Source organism: Channa argus, chromosome 10, assembly GCF_033026475.1.
Source record: "Channa argus isolate prfri chromosome 10, Channa argus male v1.0, whole genome shotgun sequence".
NCBI lineage: Eukaryota > Metazoa > Chordata > Actinopteri > Anabantiformes > Channidae > Channa > Channa argus.
In genome coordinates this window covers 16,493,165-16,514,078 of record NC_090206.1, presented here as the reverse complement: position 1 = coordinate 16,514,078, position 20,914 = coordinate 16,493,165, and the positions used below count along the sequence as shown (strand labels likewise).

Below are 20,914 nucleotides of genomic sequence, written 5' to 3'. Positions count from 1 at the left end.
TGGTTTACTATTTCGAAGATGAATACGGATACATTAGCAAGGATAATGGCTGGACAACTCAATGGGTTAGTGTTTGGTTCATATTTTATCAGAAGTGATCAAAATAGATTTTTTGGGGGATTTACAAGAGAAAACATTTAATGGGCTGTTTTGACAAATCAGTGTGTTTGGCGCTCACTTTTCACAGCTAGATGGTCATGTGTTTGAACCCTCCTGCTGGCTGTGACTTTTCTGTGTGGGGTCTGCATGTTCCCCCCATGCCTGCATTGTTTTCCTTAAGTGTCCTCCCACGAGCCAAATATTAACAGGTGACTCTTGAGTGTGAATTTGACTGTGAATGATTTTTTGACTTTGCACGATTTTGCACATCAGCCCTGTGATAGAATGGCAGCATGTCTAAAGCCCAAGGCAATGCAGTCCAAACCCCAAAGTAATTAGTTCAATCCTATAAAACTGAGAATAGCAGCATATGATGACTGTAGCTAGCAAATGTTTGGCAACTTTACTTAACTTTGTTGACTAAAATACTAACTAATTGCAAAAGCATTTACTGTCAGCCTATTTAGATGACTCTATTAATCAACAAATTCTTTTGAATTTAAATATTAGAAGGTCCAGAGGGAAGGGTGCTGTGGAGATAGAACGGCTAAAAGAATGAAACTGTCTGTGACACAGATGTAAAGGTATATTTTATTTGGGTTCCAACCTGTAGACAAAAAAATAATAATACAAAGTCAAACACAATCAGCAATGTGACAATCCTACAAATGGCAGTGACAGCAAGCTAAAACATAGTAATGAACAGTGGAGAGTGAAGGAGTATGCTGAGGTCTGATCTGAGTGGTTACTGAATCACGTCTGAAATAGGAAACAGGGCTGACAAGAATAAAGTGACAAATAGAGCGGAACTGAGGATAAGGATGTAAACTGATGAAAACAGATTAATCTAGTGACGCTGGGTGTGAATCATTCCACCTGAAGGCAGACAGAAAACATGTCACACAGATTTGTTATCACCCTGAACAGATACAAAGAACTCTCTTTTTATACTCATTAACCATAGAATGATGCTGCCAAAAAGATGTAAAGTAAATAACATGATATCCTAAAAAACATGACAGATTAAACACAAGGGAGCACATCTGACTGGGCTAATTATTTAAATGTATTTCTTTAGTGATTGTTTACTCTTACATGTAATATGGTGGGCTGACAGAAATACACTGCTTTCTTTGGACAATTAAGTAAAAAATGCATCACAGTGACTGGTTGAACTGCATTGACCACTCCTTTTTAGCATCTGTCTTTCTCCCATCTCCCTCTCCCTCTCCATTGTTTCTCTGTGTGCCTCCACTCCTCTTCTCCTCTAAAAGGCGTATGGGCCAACGTAGATGGAGAGTCTGAGGGCAGAGCTGGTCGGGTAGCTGCCCTGGTAGGTGAGCAGAGGGTTGACTGACACCATCTCCAGATCCAACGTGTACTCTCTGGGCCCGGACACAGCACGGGCCAGCACCAGCATGGCGCTGATATTGTTGATTTGCTGTAGAAGACAAAACAAATATTACTGAGCACATGTCCACTACAAAAGGAGCTGTCATTAGTGAGTGGGTGAGGTTTTGGAGCTCGACACCAACCAGGATGTGTAAATCTTGTTTGAGCCTCCAGAGAAGTATTTTATAAATATTAATTAGCGCTGTAACAGAAGAGATGGAGAAATTCTGGAGTGAGTTAGATGAAGTGATGCAGAGCATCCCCAGAGGTGAGAGAGTGGTGATTGGTGCAGATTTCAATGGGCATATAGGTGAAGGGAACAGAGGTGAATGGAATGTGATGAGCAGGTTTGGTCTTCAGGACAGGAACGCAGAAGGACAAATGGTGGTAGACTTTGCAAAGAGGATGGAAATTGCTGTAGTGAACACTTTCTTCCAGAAGAGGCAGGAAAATAGAGTGACATATGGTGCTGAGGTAGAAGCACTCAGGTGGACTACATCTTATGTCGACATAATCTGAAAGAGATTCGTGTTCACAAAGTATTGGTAGGAGAGAGCGTAGCCAGACAACACAGGATGCTGGTGTGTAAAATGACTCTTTAGAGGACTAAGGCAGAAGAGAGGACAAAGTGGCGGAAGTTGAAAAAGGAAGAATGTTGTGTAGTTTTCAGGGAGGAGCTGAGACAGACTCTGGGTGGTCAGGAGGTGCTTCCAGATGACTGGACCACTAGAGCTAATGTGATCAGGGAGACAGGTAGGAGGGTACTCTGTGTGTAATCAGGAAAGAGGAAAGTGGACAAGGAGACTTGGTGGTGGAATGAGGAAGTTCAGGACTGTATACAGAGAAAGAGGTTAGCTAAGAAGAAGTGGGACACTGAGAGGACTGAAGAGAGTAGACAGGAGTACAGGGAGATACAGCGTAAGGTGAAGGTAGAGGTGGTAAAGGCCAAACAAAGAGCATATGAGGACCTGTATGCTAGGTTGGACATTAAAGAAAGACAGGTGGATTTGTTGGTCAGGCAAAGAGATAGAGAGGCAGCAGGTTTGGGTGATTAAAGATAAGGATGGAACTGTATAGACAGCTGTCAGGAGTGTGATGGGAAGATGGAAGGAGAACTTTGAAGAGTTGATGAATGAGGAAAATGAAAGAGAGCGAAGAGGAGAAGAGGAGACTGGTGTGGAGCAGGAAGTAACAAATATTACTAAGAGTGAAGTGAGGAGGAAGTTGAAGAGGATGAAGAGTGGAAAGGCAGTTGGTCCTGATGACATACCTGTGGAGGTATGGAAGTGTCTAGGAGAGGTGGCAGTAGAGTTTCTGACTAGTTTGTTTAACAAGATCTTGGAAAGTGAGAGGATGCCAGAGGAATGGAAGAGAAGTGTACTGGTGCCCATTTTTAAGAACAAGGGAGATGTGCAGAGCTGTGGCAACTACAGAGGAATAAAGCTGATGAGAGAAACAATGAAGTTGTGGGAAAGAATAGTGGAAGCTCGGCTAATTGTGGTATTGTATGAGGAAGTCTGGAGCGGCAGAGAAGTATGTTAGAGTGGTGCAGGACATGTATGAGAGCTGTAAGACCATGGTGAGGTGTGCTGTAGGTGTGACAGAGGAGTTCAAGGTGGAGGTGGGTCTGCATTAAGGATCAGCTCTGAGCCCCTTCTTGTTTGCTCTGGTGATAGACAGGCTGACAGATGAGGTTAGACAGGAATCTCCGTGGACTATGATGTTTGCAGAGGACATTGTGATTTTTAGTGAGAGCAGGGAGCAGGTGGAGGAAAATCTAAAGAGATGGAGGTCTGCTCTGGAAATCAGAGTAATAAGGCTTAGACGCAGCAACACAGAATACATGTGTGTCAATGACAGAGACCCAGGTGGAACGGTGAGGTTACAGGGAGCAGAGGTGAAGAAGGTGCAGGACTTTTAGTACTTAGGGTCAACGGTTTACCGCAACGAAGAGTGTGGAAAAGAGGTGAGGCGAGTGCAAGCAGGTTGGAATGGGTGGAGAAAAGTGTCACGTGTGTTGTGTGATAAAAGAGTATCAGCAAGAATGAAAGGAAAGGTGTTAAAGACAGTGGTGAGACCAGCAATGTCGTTCGGCTTAGAGAGAGTGCCACTGAAGGAAAGACAAGAGGCAGAGCTGGAGGTAGCAGAGCTTAAGATGTTGAGGTTCTCTTTGGGAGTGATGAGGATGGACAGGATCAGGAATGAGGACATCAGAGGGACAGCTCATGTTAGATGTTTTGGAGATAAAGTCAGAGAGGCCAGATTGAGGTGGTTTGGACATGTTCAGAGAACAGACAGAATATATTGGTAGAAGGATGCTGAGGTTGGATCTGCCAGGCAGAAGGTCTAGAGGAAGACCAAAGAGATTTATGGATGTAGTGAGAGAGGACATGAAGTTAGTTGGTGTGAGAGAAGAGGATGCAGAGGATAGGGTTAGATGGAGGCATACGATTCGCCGTGGCGACCTCTGAAAGGGAACAACTGAACGGAAAACAAGATGGCAGTATAATGGTGCTTACGCAATCGTGCATTTGCAGCAGCAATCTATCAATTGTGTTTCATTCAATATTTTTGTAGTGAGAACTTTTATTCTTAATGCTAATTATCATGGTTTTATTACCAAATAAGCTACTAGGCACAGGCCTATAGGCGCATGGGTCAGAGGGTTATAGAGATAAAAAATAATGTAAAAACCACAAAATGACTCACTAAAAAACTACCACACACAAATAGTAAAAACAGCAGAATGTCTAAAAAAGGAAAAACTACCACAAAGGTGGAAAACCAAATAATAATTATTCATAATTTTGCTTAACACAGCTCTGTACTCACTCTGATGTAGAAGTCCCCATTCTCATCACCGGAGCGAATGCGGAAGGTGTTGTAAGCCCCTGGGGAGACACTGGTGGCCTGAATCTGGAAGATGTCAGAAGGCACGGAGCGCTCTGAGGTGATGCTCATGTAGCGGTGGACGATGGAAAAAGGCAGCTCTCGACAGCCAGGCTTGTTAACAGGACACACACAGCGGCTAGAGGAACAAAAGGCCAGCATGAGAATCCACTTTAAGTAAAATAAGTCCACAGGTATTTGTTGTTGTAATAGTAGGAATGTGTAGAGACAGTGGAACGATGGCTTATTTTGTATTTCTTTGATTTAATCGAAGCATCTTTTGATAAGAATTATGCAGCTTTTCGTGGTTATTGTGGGTCTTTTTGTAGCCACTGTGCAACATTTGCCTAATTTTTGTTGTTTTGTGTCTTTTTCAGGCCATTTTCTATCTCTTCAAGGCTGTTTTTTATTACTTTGTAGTTGGCTGTATGTTTTTGTAATTGGTGAATTTAGTTTACAACAATACTGTCAACAATTGATCCTTCCATTTCTTTCACTGCAGAAAAAACATCTACAGTTGTTCATAAACCAGCCAGCAGAGGGAGTAACATGACTGAACACAAAGTTCTAAAATCTAACAATTATTGAACAGTAGCCTTTTTTCCCCTCATGTTTTTCTAAAACACATTTATACCACATAATCGCTTGGGATATGCTAATAGTAATCTACACCTGTGTTGCCAATCCAACACTTGTTTAATAGTTTTCTTATTACAGTGGGCAATGCTCAAATGAAAAGGTTGGAAAAGTTGGACTCATATGTGGAAAAAGTAATTGTAGTAATCTTTCAGAGTCTTACTCAACACAGGGGCTGATTATATTCTGAGCTGATGGCCAGCACATATTTGAGTAATTGGGAAAAGGTGTGCGGAAGTGTGTGTTTGTGTATGAACACACACTAGCTTTCATGAGGTGTCACTCACTTTTCAGACACTTGTACATAAGGGTCTTGGCATCGGTTTGTGTCCACACACTGGTATCGTCCATGGATATTCACACAGGTCTGTGTCTCAGTACACTGATGTTCACCGGTTTCACATTCATTTATATCTGCAGGAAAAACTCAACTCGTGATTGTTGATTTGACAAGAAAAGAACAAGAATAGAGCTGCTGTGAAAGAATCAGTAAGTATTGACTCAGTGCAGCAATTGTGACTCTGAGAGCACAGAGTGGAAGGCGTTAGTTTGGGGAGGAAATGGAAGTGGGTGTGCGTTTACCTTGGCAGAGTCTGGTGCCTAGCAGCTGGTATCCTTCTGGGCACACACAGGAGAACTTTCCTGGTTCATTGACACACTGGTACTGACACAGGTAACTGGAGTAGCTGCACTCATCAATGTCTGTCAAGTTACATGTTCAGGTTTTATTAACCGTCCATTATTAAAAATAAGAAGGATGAAGAGACAGAGCGGCTCTCTTACCTTTACAGGCAAAGCCATCAGGCCCCAGCTCGTACCCCTGGTCACAGCGACAGAGGAAGGTGCCATATGTGTTGTAGCATCTCTGAGAGCAAGGGGCACCCATGTCACATTCATTCACATCTAAAAAGGAGAAAGGACAAAAACTCAAACTGAAGACAGAAATCAGAAATGATAGATCACAATAACTTTTAAACCCCTAAAGCATATTTTTGCCATCAGTTTGTTACTGTGAGAGATGGGGTGCGACATGAATGCTTAAACAAACTCTCCCAAAGTTTCAACAGTTTTGGTTTCTTCACACGAGAGGTTTGTGTGCATTTGTTTTTTTCTCACTGTTGGAAAAAAGGTGAAGTCACACACTGTTTCTCTGTGCAGCAAATAGAATTAGCAATATTGAGTCAATATGAGATGATTGTAGATTTGCTTGCCAGCTGTCAATCAAATCTAATTAAACCAGAGTACTGTTGAAGTAGAATACAGTCTCTGAGTTTCAAATCCCTAGTAATACCTTATATTAACATTAATAAATACAGATTTATTCATGAGAATTTAATGTTACAGAGAAATTATTTGGAACCTGGGTAGGTGAGTACATTATAATCTATTGTAAGTAAAAGGTAGCTGTATTTATATAGTAATTTGGCTGTACTTTACTTGAGGATTTCTTTTTTTTCCACTTGACATTTATACTCTTTGCTTTGCAACAGTCTTCTATAACTGTTTTGATAGTTTATAAAACTGATGTCATTTAAGTAAAAATATTATGTGGTTCCAGCATTTCAAGTCTAAGGATCACTATGTCAGTGTATGTTTTAATACATTTAATAATCTGCACCGAAAAAACAAACTAATAAAAGAACCATGGCCTCTGCAAAAGTTTAGCATTTTATAGACCAAATGATTAAAAGACCATTTAAATAAAATAAACTTGCTAATGAAAATAAGTTGTGTTAAAAATGTTAATTGCAGCCCTAATTGGGTAATAGAAGTTAATTGAGTTTGTTTACATTAAACTCACAAACAATAAAAACTCAACAAAACTAAATTGCTTCTAACATGATTATTAATCAGTAATAATACTAATCCTAATATATACTATAATGTTCCTATGACAAGGGGCCATAACCATCTGGATCAGAACTTTTACTTTGGTATAGTTTATCTTGCTGTTATTACTAGTAAGATTGTGACTGCAGCTTTTTTTGCTTGCCCTGCAGTAATTTTACACTGTTTTACTTACTGTTTTACTATAATCTTATTACGTCTTCCATCACCTGGTATTGTCACTCACCAATGCAAGATCGATTGTTTCCTGCCAGCTGGAAACCAGGTTCACACTGACATGAGAAGGAGCCGGGGACATTGACACAGCGATGTTGGCAGTACCTGTACCTGCACTCATCAATGTCTGGAAAAAAGACAAAAAGTCACAAGAGGAATGTTCCTACAGTTTATTACGTTGACTCTGAGCTGCTGCACTTAAGCCTTTTTAGCTATACTAGTTAAGGGATGAATGCAGATGATCTCACCGATGCACTCTGTGCCAACTTTGCGGTAACCATCCGGACAATGACAAGTGAAGGCCCCCAGTGTGTTGATACAATGCTGGCTAGGCTGGCAGTCATGTTCATCCCGCTCACACTCATCGACATCTGTGTTTGTGGGTGAAATTAAACAAGGACACATGTAAAAATTGTGGTTATTGTGATAAACTCAGCATTATTCAGCAGGGCTGACAGATACAGTGGATTGTTAGAGGGCAGATGGTGTCAGCTCTGTTCCCCTCATTTGCACCCAACAGCTGAGAATATCACACTATGTTGAATCATGTTTGCTGTCTCATGCAGGCCAGATGAACACCTCTCTGTCCTCCAGCACAAGTAGGTTTCTCGCTACAAGATCGGTTCCTAAAAACACAGCAGCTGTCCTCGTGTGAAATCTCCCAAATTCCTTCACTGTTTGTCTGCCTCCCTTGGACTCATACTCACTAACACCCACACAGTTTGCAACAACATGCTGTCTCCAGTCCCAACACCTGCTACGGCCACCTGTCCCTCACAATCTGTGGCCGCTGACAATACATTTACACAACCACACACACGTGCAAATGTGCTTAATGATCACTCCTCCTGTTGGTGGTGGCCACCTGTCCACCTCCAACCACCAGGCCTACAATCAGACACCCACCGACACAGCTGTCTCCCTGCGGCTCGTAGCCCAGAGGGCAGGGGTTAAGGGCCTCAGTGGGTGTGATGGGGGGCTCCGGAGCCGGGATGACTGATGCAGAGCGGGGAAGGCACAGGTAACCTCCATAGTGGTTGAAGCACTTCATTTCCCCTTTGCAGGCATCTGGAATAGTCTCACACTCATTTATGTCTGATGAGAGATGCATGATGAGAGAGATATTTAATTACTGGGTCTGAAATACAGACAGCGAATAGAAACAAATCAAAACCATAAGTTAGGGATCGAAGGGAAAGAGAACAATCATAGCTGGTACCTTTACAGTGCTCGGTATGAGGGTCCCAGTGATACCCATCTGTGCATTCCTACAAGCAGCAGAGAAAGAGTGTGCGAAAATGATGGAAAGAAAGATGTGAACAATGTCTGAGCCAAGTAGTTGCATAATTTATTTATAATACACAAAACATACCCCAGTAATAGGAAATAAAAAAAGACATGTATTCATGTTAGAAAGCTGGGTGAAAGAGACAAAAGTACTGCTGCTGTTAAAGGAAGTCTGACATTTAAAACTACTTTCTTTAAGCCAAATGTCACTTCAAAAACAAACATTTATTTAAAAAGGGTCATTAGTATTCAGGTATCTCGCATGGAATAAAAAGTGAGGCCTAAAGAAACTTGGAATTCAAACTAAAATTATACACACCCACTACTTCAATAAAATGTTGGAAAGAGAAAACTGCTGTGGAATATTAATCAAGAAGATGATGTAATAAAATAGAAAGATCTGAGAGAGGAGAGAGTGTTTTAGTCCATTTCAAACCAAAACAGCAGTAATATTAACTGGCAGGTGTGATATACAATAAGAAAGAAGAAGCAAAAAAAAACAAAAAACAAAAGGAGTAAAAGAGAAAGACAGAAGAGGGAGAGAGATTCATCTATCCTTACCGTGTAGGTGTGACTTTCTGTAGGTGGCTGTGAAATAGCACTGCGGAGGAGCACAGACACACATATGCACACGCACAAGTGGGACACAAAAGCAGCCTGCATGCTAAAGCACTAATTAATGGGAGATGGGGCTGGAACACACGTAAAACATGCACACAAAAACACACACACATACACACACATACACACACACACACAGAGCTACCAGACAGGTAGCAGTGCCTTGAAAACCAGCAGCCAAGATGTGGTATCTGTATTTCAGAGAGACAGAGGGCAAGAAATTGGAAAAACACATAAAAAGATATTACAAACTCAGAAATCACAAAAGGTTCAATTCAATGTCAAAAAACGCTGGTGCGGTAAGCTGTTTCCACAGCTGAAATGGATAAATCAATGTGAAGCAAAAGCACTGGAGCCAACTTCAAGTCAATCAGAACACAAACAGTTAGGTTATTGAACTTGGTTCACTGTTTGTCAACCAAACAGTTCCCCTTTGATCACAGCAAGAATAAATGAAATGAATCAGCCTCCTAGGTAATAACATAAACAGTGTGACGAACTCCATCCTTCAGCTGAAAATAACAAAGTCAACTACACAGAAAAATTGTTCATATTAGCTGCTCACAGAAAGGCCTCTGTGTCTGTGGACTGGCACACTACAGTTCACTGGAATGATAGTCGTTCTGAGTGCTGCCTCTAGAGGTTTGGTTTACTGTGTATCAGAGACGTGTCAGTGGGAGCACATAAATCTTTACTTGCATATTTTATAAAAGCATCTCCTGCGCTGTTGCCTAAGTTTCTGAAATAAAGTTAATTTAAGATAAAGAAATCACTTTATCTGCAAATGCTGTAGTGTGTCCCTATAATGTAAACGGCGTCCATCTTTGTCAGTGTTGGAGGTGCATTTTAAGGTACTTTATTAGAGTAATTCTGTTACATGGGTCTGTATACTTGTAGTCTCCTTTGTTTACCTGACAATTCAAGTTAGAACTTACTACTACTTAAAACTCAGAAAATGAAAAGAAAAAGCTCCTTAGGTCGCTCATGTTGGAAATGTTGCAATGCTGTACTGGTGTTTATGTGAGGACACTAAAAAGGACGATAAAACTCCAACCTGACTTTAAAAGAGAGAGAGGGAGAGAGTCCCTTAAGGCCTGGAAAAATGGCACTTTGAATGTTGCTCTGCACACAAAACACTATCTTGTGTGCATAACATTAAAAAATAGGTTTAGGGACCTTGGGAGGTGGCATACTTTACTGCAGTAGAATTTTTCTTTTATTTTTCTTTATAATCCGAAATGCTTTGACTTGTAATGGACTTTTTATTTGAATTGGGATTTTTTTTTTAGGTAAGTACATCTTCTGGTTTTGTTCTGTACAGTGGTGGATTTATGAAGTTGATTTTTTGTGAATTATGTGTGCATGTTTGTAGTATGAGTGTTAAGTACTGGCTTTTCTCCAAACAGAGCAACACAACCGTCCTTCAGTTAGTATTCCTGGAGAGAAGCTATAGGTGTTTAACCTGACTATAACATAAACAAATGGCCGACTCTGCCAGACCAGGAGTAGAAAAAAAAAAGTAAAAAAGCAGAAAAACAGGCCGATTGAAGGAATAAAAAACATTCTTAGCAGGTGCTGTCAGTAAAGTCAGGGACCTCTACTTAAAATGCATAAAAGGAAAGTTATAATCACTGTCTGTCTACGTGCACAAACACACGCTCTAACATAAAGCCCAGAAGCCACAACTACAGGCATTGCTTATTGTTGTATTTCACGTTCAGACAAACAGAAGACCGCAGGGTGACGTGGACGCCCTCAAATGCTGCCTGGATGATATCACAGGCCTTTTGTGACCTTTGTGTGGTGAAAAGCAGTACAACATGGATTAACCCAGTGAGCACAGACAGCAACACATACCATCGTGCAACCAAACTGCCGCAGTACGTGACCTCTCTGAATTGGCCGAGTGGCCGCTTACAGCCTGCAACAGTGTGACCAAAAACCACCCAAAAACAAACTGACCATCAGTGCTCGGCCCAGTCTCCCACTGGCTACTGAGTGTGGGCAGCGGGGATGCATGGGTGTTGCCCCGCTGCTGCTAGAGATCAAGAAGCTGTGGACCTCTGGAATGCTCGTGGCAAGGATGTGGGCGCTAGTTCTCAGCTGGGATGCCCTGCCACAGCAGTGGTTCCCAGGGTATCAGGTTCTGGGAAACCCCCCATGGTTCACGTAAGAGGACAGCTGGTGCCAAACTTTCAGCCACTGCTCCCCTAACCTCTCATCTCTCCTCATTGTGTAGCAGGATGTGGCTCTTGTGCAGGAGTTCATTGTCTAGGATTGGACTATGACTGACTGAGCTGCTGAAACATATCACTGATAACACTCTGCTCTAGCACCTGCTGTGTACTGATTACGTGTACTGATTAATATATTATAGTCTGTTATAATAACTACTGATTTCGATGTATAAAAATGCATACAATTAATTTGCCAGTTTTCTAAATCTTCTTTAATCATTAATATTATATATTTGGATTTTGGACTGTTGGTCGGAATAATCAGCTATAATCAACTGATCATTCAAGAAAAAAATATCAGATGAATAAATAATAGAAATAATTGTTAGCTGTACTAAATACATTTGATATCTCAAAAATATCTGTTGTGTACTTTATTCACGTTATCTCTCTTTAGGGCTTGCCTTGGTCTCAGTAAGAGCAAGCTGACTTATTTTTAAATTCACACAGTCAGCAAAAATTAACATGCAAAATGTCAAGCAGCTTATAAAAGTGACCACATGGGGACCAGGTAAAACCCAGTGTTGGACCACACACACCCACAGGTTTGTATTTCTATTCTTGTTAGGACTTTCATTGACATAATGCATTCCTAGACCAACACAACTAAATGCTTAAAGCTAACCCTAAAACCTAGTCTGAACCTTCCAACAGGCCTCTATACTCGGTCGAATGCATAAAAAGTCTTCACTTCGTCAAAACACCCTAACTTTATAAGGACAAAACATTTTTGGCTCTATCTTAGGTAACAAATACAAACACAGACGGAGTCTTCAATCTGCAGGATGGCCATGTGTTTTAGTGGATTCATAGCTAGCTTTGTGTTGTTCTGCTCACTTGTGCATGGAGGAGCCCAAGAACATGATGTCTCAGTGCACTCCAACTGCACCATTGTGGCAGTGAACCTGCAAATCCACAAATAGGGGGTGTCCATCTTACACACAACCTAAATCCTTTTGTGGGAAGTTTCACAGTCAGTGATGGATGGCAGCCTGCAGGATAAACTCACACACTGCAATGGTAACAAATCCCTCCTGGGTTGCTCTGTCTCCCTCTATAAAGACTGCTAAAGGCCTGTGATGTATTAGTATATGCACTCACTGTGGAACAAGATGATGGGCTGCTCTCAAGGGAACTGTACTCTTTACTGTTACCTTTGAAATCCCACTTGAATCATTACATTGACAGTGGAGCTGTCACATGTTAGCTATAGGGATTATACTGTACAAACAGTAATAAACTACACAACCAAATAACAGACAAGCTACAGGATGCTCTGTCTGCTGGCACCTGTTTCTCTTGTTTAATGTTTAATAGAAGCTCCTAAAAATCTGACTTTAATCAAATTGTCAATAGTTTTTCCTAAGTATCAAATTAAACTGGGATCAAGGCACTCATTGAAAATCCTGAACAAGAGGGATGAGTTAGAAGGATTTTGCAACATACTGTACAACTGCACGTCCTGTGACTCATTGCCTCTCTTCCTGTCTACCCCCCTATTACAGTCTCTGAAACACAGAGCCAAGAAGAAAACTGCAGAGACTGTGGCCCATGTTATCTTGGCTCCAGTGAGGAGCCAAGTGTAGCTGGGAGAGCAGAGCAGTGGTGCAGCTGTGACATGTATGGCCTGTACAAGAAAAATGGGTAAGTACGTCTCACCTCCATTACTTCTCCCAAAAACCCCTGCAAATGTAATAAGTCACCCAGCAGTTCTCCATTTTAAACAGATCTTTTTCTACATATGTATATAAAACTATGAAGAAACAAAGGGAAACTCACAGATTTTTTTTTGTCAGGTCTTCCACTGACCAGTGTGTACTTCTGCTGGCTACGGTTGTCCCAGCTGAGTTGGCGTACAGAAGTGGTCCCTTAAACTCCTGCCTGTGTAACCCTGAGAGAGTGAGTGAGGAGACCGACAGCTGGAGCAGCTGAACACATGCAATGGGAGGGAGAGAGAAAGGAAGCAGGAGACTGAGGAGGAGAAAGAGGGAGGAGAGAGGGACAGCCCATTCTTACCCCCCCTCTGGCCCCCTGCACTGCCATCTTCCACTCTCCAAACCCCCTCTCCCTGACCCCCCAGGATGCAAATTCCTGGTCTGCGGCCCAAATACCAAAATTCCAAATCCGTCCAAATCGCAGGCGAAACAACAACTCACAGATTCACACACACATGCCCCTTCTTACTGGTCCCACAACACACCTGGTTTCATTTAAACTAAACCCCTGCAAAAGCCCCAAGCTCTCCCACCCTTTTCTCCCTCCTTTTCCCTATTTACCCCCCATCTATCTATACTTACCTCTTACATCTAGTCCCTCTTTTTCCTCCATAAAGTAACTAAAGCTCTTGCTCTCATCCAATCTGACATGTAGGATATTTATAGTCGGGGAGAGAGAGAAGTTAATGGAATGTGGACAAAATTAGAGAGTGCAGAAGAGGGAAACAGCGTGGAGAACCTAGTTGGAAAATTTGTCAGCTTATTTTGCAGAACCGACTGGTACTTAAGGGACAAAACAGTGAATATAAACTGAAATTATTAATCTAAAACAGTGTTTTAACTTTGTTTCTCTGTATGTGACTAATCCATTACTACACTTGAAATCATTTCCGGCTGCCGCACCTTTTTTTTTTGGAGAATTTGACGTCTGTTATGATGCAAACAAGTTAAGATGTTGCTTAACCCACATTAGCCTTCAAAAGGTTAATTCAACTTCAGAACTCAACTTTTTGTTCACAATTGTGGTCCCCAAAACATTAAATGTGAAGCCACATTAACCATGGGCTTCATTCAAAGATACTTTAAAAATCTAACATCAATTACAAGGTGATTATGTGTTTAATGTGGCTTTACAACCAATGATTTGTTCATAGGCATACTAGTCTTTATATTTTTTTATAAAGAGAAGTCATGCTATTTTTAAAATAATGTTAGTGATTACTGAGTATTTATCCTGCTTCTCCAAAGTAAACCTTCAGTGTTTGGGTTAAAAACACTTACTTAGCCGCAGACTGTTTATCTGTCCTGTGTCCTGGGTAGTGGCAGAGATGGCAGCTGTCATTATGGGGGTTGTTGTTAAAAATCACACTGACAACCTCCTAGCTGGACCAACTGTGTGCCCCTGGTTGGTTCATTATTCCCATGGCCACACACACAGACATCCCAAACACTGGAAGTTCATTACACATGAAATCTGCAGGTCAAATCTTTAAACATTAATTTTCCTTACATACTCAATACAGCCTACTGAAGGACAGCCATCTTCACTTTTGCAGTGTAATTTATATCTCCTCCCTTTATTTCTGTCTCTAATCTCCATCCAATACTCCCAGGATCAGTACATCTTGCCTCTGAATTATTTTTAGAACACTTCCATCATATAACATAGCAGATAAAAAGATAACATTAAACAAAATTAAATTTTATTGTCAAAGTAAATTTTATTTACAACTGAAAATGTACAGATTCTAGGGCTAAGGGGTGATAACAGAGCTGTAAAAGCAGAAATCATCAGGATACTGAGAAAGCACTAACTGACAGACTAAGATAATGGCTTTAGAGGGAGAAGAAAAAAAGCTTGAAGGAAGAGCCGAGCTAAGAGGAGGACAAGTTGCTTCAGTCGTGATACATTTTGAAGATACAGCTTTTGATGACGCCCATGTATCTGTCCCACACAACCTGATGTCTGAGGAACAAAGAGAGAGAGAGGGAGAGCGAGAGCGAGAGAGAGAGAAAGTAAACTATAAGTAAATAGAGCGTAGAGAAATTGTAAGTCACATGATAAACTGTAATTGTGAAATCAGGGTGAAGAAAGTAAATGAGGCAATCTTTGTCCACAGAGTGTAAGGAGGGGGTCTATGTTTCTTTTTATGAATATCTCTTTGTTAAGCATGTAGTGGTGCAGGGCTATGTAAACCCTTAACTACATTCCTAAGTGTTTGCATGAGAAACAAGGTAACTACAGTTTAAGAAATTACGGGCAAGATAGGGTGACACCCAGAGGCAGAACAGGGGTATCAATATTTTTTTTACAAACACTTAAATTCTTGTACTTAATATTTAGATACATGCCACAGATAAATTATATTTGGGTTATTAGTTAGTTTTAAAATCGTATCTGTATTTTTCTTAACTGCACCCTTTTCGGAATTGCTAACCATAGCAGGGTTGGTGCCCGCTCTGCCTGATAAGGTTTAAAGAAAAGAAAAAACATATTAACTCACTTGAATGTGTCAAGTATGTGTGCAGAGTTGGTGTAGTGAGTAAGGTAGAGTCTCATGTCCGCAGCTGTCCATCTGTCTGAGCGGCAAGGCTCAATAAACTGTGGGGGGGGGAGTAGACGTTACATCACACCGTCTCAAAGGCAGACTTGAATGCTGGCACAAGCCTCAGGAAATTTGGGCTGGATGGTCTGTCTTTCCTTACAACACTTGTGAAAAAAGATACTGCATTTTGAAAAAGTACAAACCTTCTCCACAAGATCAATGAAGAAATCTCTCACATCTTTCGTGTTGGTTAACTTTGCAGCAATGTTAACAAGGCCTCTGGAAAGATTCTACCAAAACATATGTTCACATTAAATGTGAGAATAGATTTAAAGAGTTTATTTCCCATAGCATTACATTTCACTGTAGTGGTCACTGAATGATGAGTTGTATTGTTCCTCACCTTAAAGTTAGCCTCCATCTCATTAAAAGCTTTTGTCTTTCCTCTGAGAGCTGTACAGACCAGACTGAACAGAATTAAGAACAGGAGCAGACAACACAGAATGATATTGTTAATAAAATATTAGGAAGCCGTTAATAACCAAAATGTGTTTTCTCTGTTGTTAGTTACCTTTTGTGTTGATCCAGTAGATCTTTGTCAGAAATTAGAATCTTAAGTTCCTTCAGTTCTTGTAAAAACTCTTTATCAAGATCAATATCCATGTCTTCCACCATGTTATCTACAAACAAAACTTAAGTCAGATGCAAATCAGTTTAAGAGATGTTTTTCTTTGGTTGTCACAACTTAATCTGTTAGATGTTCAGTTGTAATGTCATTTGACAGACTCTGCAGCAACCCAGTAAACATTTTTCACTTTACTAGTTGCTGAGTTAAACATTTAAACTTTATTCTTATGTTAATGAGAACTAATAAAACCTGCATGACCTCTGGTGGTCAAAGAACCTTACTGCCAGTGGCACTGTTCTAAATGTTCCTTATTCAAGATACATAACCAACATATACTGCATACTTCTTGCTCTCAAGTGAGACTTCCTATTTGAATTCAGTCACAGATTCAAAACTTTATTTTACATTTTTTTCTGGAATTTACCAGTTTTATTGTTAGATGAGCCTTAAACTAGGACAGTCATTTGAATCGGTTACATAGCTTATAAAATGTTTATCTGTGTCTAACAGGTCTTGTGTCAGAAAAGGACAGCCAAAGGAAACAACAGCAATTGCTCACCAATGGCCCCTACAGTCCAGTTGTTGATAAGCTGTCCAGCGCAGAAAGCAAAATCCTGAAAAGTGAGATACTGTAGCTTTCTTTTCCCTGTCTCGAAACGATTATTGGCAAAGAAAACAATGGCAGCATAATCCCTAAAACAAGCAGAGAAGAACAACGCTGTTGACCAAAATGTTTGGATGGAGGTTTAGCATTTTGTCAAGATTAGTAGAGTAGTATTAGTAGTAAACCCCAATTCCAAAAGAGTTGGGTAGATCTGTAAAACATATATAAAATCAGAATCCAATGATTTGCAAATTTAATCAACCCATATTTTATTCAGAATAGAACATAAACAACATATTAGATGTAGAAATTAAGACATTTTACGATTTCATGGAAAATATTACTTCATTTTGATTTTAATGGCAACAACGTTTTCTATTGGTGAAAGGTCTGGACTGAAGACAGGCAAGTTCAGCACCCGGACTCTTCTCCTAAGAAGCCCTGCTGTTGTGATGAATGCAGTATGTGGTTTAGCATTGTCTTGCTGAAATATGCAAGGCCTTACCTGAAAGAGACGTTATCTAGATGGGAGCATTAGTTGCTCTAAAACCTTTATGTACGTTTCAGCATTTCTGGTGCCTTTCCAGATGTGTAAGCTGTCCACGCCATAGGAGCTAATGCAGCCCTATACCATGAACTGTCCACTGATAACAAGCTAGGCGGTCCCTCTCCTCTTTAGTCCACAGAACAAGATGACCATGTTTTCCAAAAACAATTTCAAATGTTGATTCATCTGACCAAAAAACCATTTTAAATTTTGCCTCAGGCCCTTTTAAATGAGCTTTAGCACAGAGAACATGGTGCGTTTCTGGATCATGTGCACATATGGCTTCTTCTTTTCATAATACAGCTTTAACTTACATTTGTGGTTTGAACAGCAAAGTCACAGCCAGTGATTTCCAGAAGTGTTCCTAAACCCATGCAGTGATGTCCAGCTGCGAATCATTCTTGTTTTATTCCTACAGTGCAGCCTGAGGGTCCAAAGATCACGCAAATCCAGTTTTGACCTTTGGCCTTGTCCCTTGCGGACACAGATTCCTCCTGATTCTCTGAATCTTTTGATGATATTATATATTGTAGATGGTGGAATCTTCAAAGTCTTCCCAATTTTATGTTGAGGAACATTTTTTCTGAAATTGTACCACAATTTTTTGGTGCAGTTTGTTGCAGATTGGTGCCCACCTTTACATTCAAGAGGCTCTGCCTCTCTGAAATGCTCCTTTTATACCCAGTCAATTTACCGACCTGTTGCCACTTAAAGTAATTAGTTGTCAAATGCTCCTGCATTTGTTTTTGATTTACACAAATAACTTTTCCACCCTTTTGTTGCCCCTCTTCCAACTATTTTGAGATGTGCTGCTGCCATCAAATACAAAATGAGCTTATATTTTTCATTAAATGGTAAAATGTCTGAGTTTCAACATTTAAAGTTTTTTATGTTTCATTGTGAATAAACTATGGGTTGATGAGATATGCAAATCATTTCATTCGGTTTTAATTAAGGTTTTACACATCCTCCCAACTTTTTTGGAATTGGGGTTGTAGTAAATAATCAACAAAAGAAAACAACAACAATTAAACAGATGTGAATCAATAACAATTAGAAAATCAACCTTAGACACAAAGGTCTGTACTCTGTTCTCCTTATAGATTACCTTGCAAGCTTGTCAGAGAGAAGAAAGTGCTGGCGTATGTTCTCCACCAGAGGTCCCTTCAGCTCTTCCACAACTTTGAACACACGTTTGAAGTTGTCAAACTGAATGTAAAGTACATGAGACAGAAGATTTACTAAGATGAAAACAATGTGACTAATATAATGCATGCATGATTATTTATCTATAAATACAAAGGTTTCTCATAACAACTAATAAACTGTACTCACTGCTGGAAAAAAAAAGTTTTTTTTTTTTTTTTACAAAAGCTTGTTAAACTGTTAAAACCTGCTGTTTAATAAAAACTAATAAAATACTCTAGAGAAAAAATTAATGATTTTAAACTGAAATGGGTTGATGTACACTATTGAACACTGCCAGTTTTAACACGGATAAACAAATGGGCAGTCTATTGTCAAGCTCAGTATCTCTTTTACCTGTCGTCTGCAGCTTTTCAGTGTCACACCTGTCTTGGCACTGATGTCATCCAGGTCTTTCTTTGTTCCTTTAGAGAGTTTCTTTCCCAAGACCTCACGGACAAAAGCATCATCAAAAGCATAGTATCTACAGAGAGGTAAAAGAACAAACATATAAGTAAATATTCTCCTCTACAGTGTCAGAAAACTAGTGAGTTTAAAAGAATAGTTTAAAGTCATATCTTCAAAGATACAAAAATAATCCTTTAATAAATGCTAATATTATCTCTTAACTCACACAGGAAACACATCATATAAATGCAGAATAAACAAGAGCATCATTACTGCACCTCTCTATGAGCATTGCTTGCCGATGCGGTGGGATCTGGAACAGTAGCTGATTGGCTAGTTTGGCTGGATTGTGCAGCAGACGCTCACACATCTGGAAAGTCCTGTACTGGTCCATGGTGTCACTAAGTAGAACATCGGCACTCGCCTCAAACTCCTCCAGCACTCCTCCCTCCATTCGTACCTTCACTGCATCGTTCACTGTTCCAAAAAAAAACCAGACAAGCAAAGTGGTGTGATTACAAAGCTGCACTAAACAGCTGATGCTTCTTCACAAGTCACAGTGCTTGCCCAAGAGTACAGGATGTGGAGTTACAGACATGGCTATACGTGTCTGTACTGTTTTACTTAAAAAAGAAAAAACTAAACACTATTTACCTTGAAATATATTAAAACTAACAAACAAATTGACATTCTTGATGTAACTTATTATGAACTTATTATGTTAAAGACTTCAACAAATGAAAGTAGTGTGGGCAAAAATATTTTGACTCTTCTACTAATATTTGAGGCAATCACTTCTGCAGTACCTTGTCAACATTTTAGCGGAACTCTTTCAAAAGTGCACTGTTCCTGGATCTTATTTCATAATGACCACTTTTATTCAGAACATGATACTCACTGGACAATATTGTTCCTCGACTTTAGAGTTCAGCTTGTATTGGTTTGTAAGTTTTATTTGTTTTTTCTTCCACCATGCAAATTTTAAAAATAAACAATCTTTCAGATTTATCTTGCAAACACTGGAAGTATTGAGCCCAAATCTGTACGGATTGGTTAACTGAGTTATTCAGCAGGAAAGTAATCTGGTGCCAGCTTTTAAAATATAGAGATACGATATCTGGAAAATGGACAATTGTACATCTGATGATTTTATATAACTAGGCAATTTGTTGCCAAGGGTTGTGGGAAATCTGTGGGAAAAGAACATGTATTCCCAATTACCATGGGACATTTTACAAATAAATACCAAAATAATTAGCAGATTAATCATTAAATAACAGCCCAATTTATGCTGCATTAGGAAAGCTTCAGTAAAACCTGGATTTCTCACATCTTTGTAGAAATATCTCAAACCCACCAGGATTCTTTAAAAACAACTACAGTTATTGTGATCTCCATGAAGTTCATCAATAAATAAATGTGGGGTTTGACCCCTACCTGTATGTCCATCCAGCCAGAGTTGGTAAACCTCCTCATCCATGATTGTGGTGTTACCCACAAACACATCCAGCTCCACAGCCATCTGCAAGGAGATATCAACATAGCCATAAAATGATTAATGAGCTTAGCTCGACACCTAGCCAAAAAAAAACAATCCGCTGTCATTTCAATCCCATTAAAAATTCCAAACCACCACAAGGGGACATTAATGTTATACCTTGTTATTAGCCTTTTCCCACACAGCTTAGGCACAGTCTTACAATGGACGCTAAACTATACGGTGAAATTATGTTAGCTAGGCTTAAATGTACTTTTCATGCGTTACTAATTGGCTAACTTCCTCCATTTAGCGTTAATGTGAGTTAGCATCCTGCGTTAGCTGCGTCGCAATGTTGGCATCGTTAGCGGAGACTAAACAGACGGAAAGACATTAAAGCGGTAAATTACGACCGAGTTAACATCGAGATATAATCAATATATTGGCACACGTTTTAACACTTGTATTTATGGCACAAACATCTTCTGAATTGTAACGTTACAACAGTGGTATAGGTGCGCAATGTCAACAACAGCAGTCATGCAACACCACTTTCCGGTTTAGTGGCGTCACCGGAAA

The 20,914-nt window shown here is 40.0% G+C and overlaps 2 protein-coding genes across 4 annotated transcripts; both read right to left on the bottom strand.

The window, feature by feature from the left end:
* Positions 1–667: 667 nt before the first annotated feature.
* On the bottom strand, positions 668–13,184 carry efemp2a (EGF containing fibulin extracellular matrix protein 2a). Its single transcript, XM_067518605.1, has 11 exons — positions 13,005–13,184; positions 8,929–9,179; positions 8,300–8,348; positions 7,987–8,175; positions 7,329–7,451; positions 7,091–7,207; positions 5,800–5,919; positions 5,599–5,718; positions 5,304–5,430; positions 4,324–4,519; positions 668–1,540 (listed from the first exon to the last, which is right to left on the bottom strand). The coding sequence occupies exons 2-11, from the start codon at positions 9,028–9,030 to the stop codon at positions 1,367–1,369; spliced, it is 1,317 nt and encodes a 438-aa protein (XP_067374706.1). The 5' UTR covers positions 9,031–9,179; positions 13,005–13,184; the 3' UTR covers positions 668–1,366.
* Positions 13,185–14,626: 1,442 nt separating this feature from the next.
* On the bottom strand, positions 14,627–20,907 carry fibpa (fibroblast growth factor (acidic) intracellular binding protein a). Of its 3 annotated transcripts, none has more exons than XM_067518606.1 (11): positions 20,516–20,906; positions 20,296–20,380; positions 19,137–19,335; positions 18,808–18,934; positions 18,374–18,474; positions 16,674–16,807; positions 16,058–16,178; positions 15,890–15,953; positions 15,690–15,776; positions 15,445–15,542; positions 14,627–14,906 (listed from the first exon to the last, which is right to left on the bottom strand). In XM_067518606.1, the coding sequence occupies exons 2-11, from the start codon at positions 20,378–20,380 to the stop codon at positions 14,837–14,839; spliced, it is 1,086 nt and encodes a 361-aa protein (XP_067374707.1). In that variant the 5' UTR covers positions 20,516–20,906; the 3' UTR covers positions 14,627–14,836. The 3 variants fall into 3 exon arrangements, with proteins under 3 accessions (XP_067374707.1, XP_067374708.1, XP_067374709.1); XM_067518607.1 differs by having other exon boundaries at positions 16,058–16,166; positions 20,516–20,905; XM_067518608.1 differs by lacking the exons at positions 14,627–14,906; positions 15,690–15,776 and having other exon boundaries at positions 15,512–15,650; positions 20,516–20,907.
* Positions 20,908–20,914: the final 7 nt, after the last annotated feature.

Bases quoted from the DNA above. Each gene is read 5' to 3' on its own strand.
- efemp2a (XM_067518605.1), bottom strand. From the start codon at position 9,030: ATGCAGGCTGCTTTTGTGTCCCACTTGTGCGTGTGCATATGTGTGTCT. The intron at 5,920-7,090 runs GTGAGTGACAAT...TCTCCTTTTTAG, and splicing joins AAACAATCGATCTTGCATTG to ATGTGAATGAATGTGACATG. The intron at 4,520-5,303 runs GTGAGTGACACC...TTGTTCCTCTAG, and splicing joins TATGTACAAGTGTCTGAAAA to CCGCTGTGTGTGTCCTGTTA.
- fibpa (XM_067518606.1), bottom strand. From the start codon at position 20,380: ATGGCTGTGGAGCTGGATGTGTTTGTGGGTAACACCACAATCATGGAT. The intron at 16,179-16,673 runs GTGAGCAATTGC...ATCTGACTTAAG, and splicing joins CTGGACTGTAGGGGCCATTG to TTTTGTTTGTAGATAACATG. The intron at 15,777-15,889 runs GTGAGGAACAAT...ATGTTTTGGTAG, and splicing joins AGATGGAGGCTAACTTTAAG to AATCTTTCCAGAGGCCTTGT.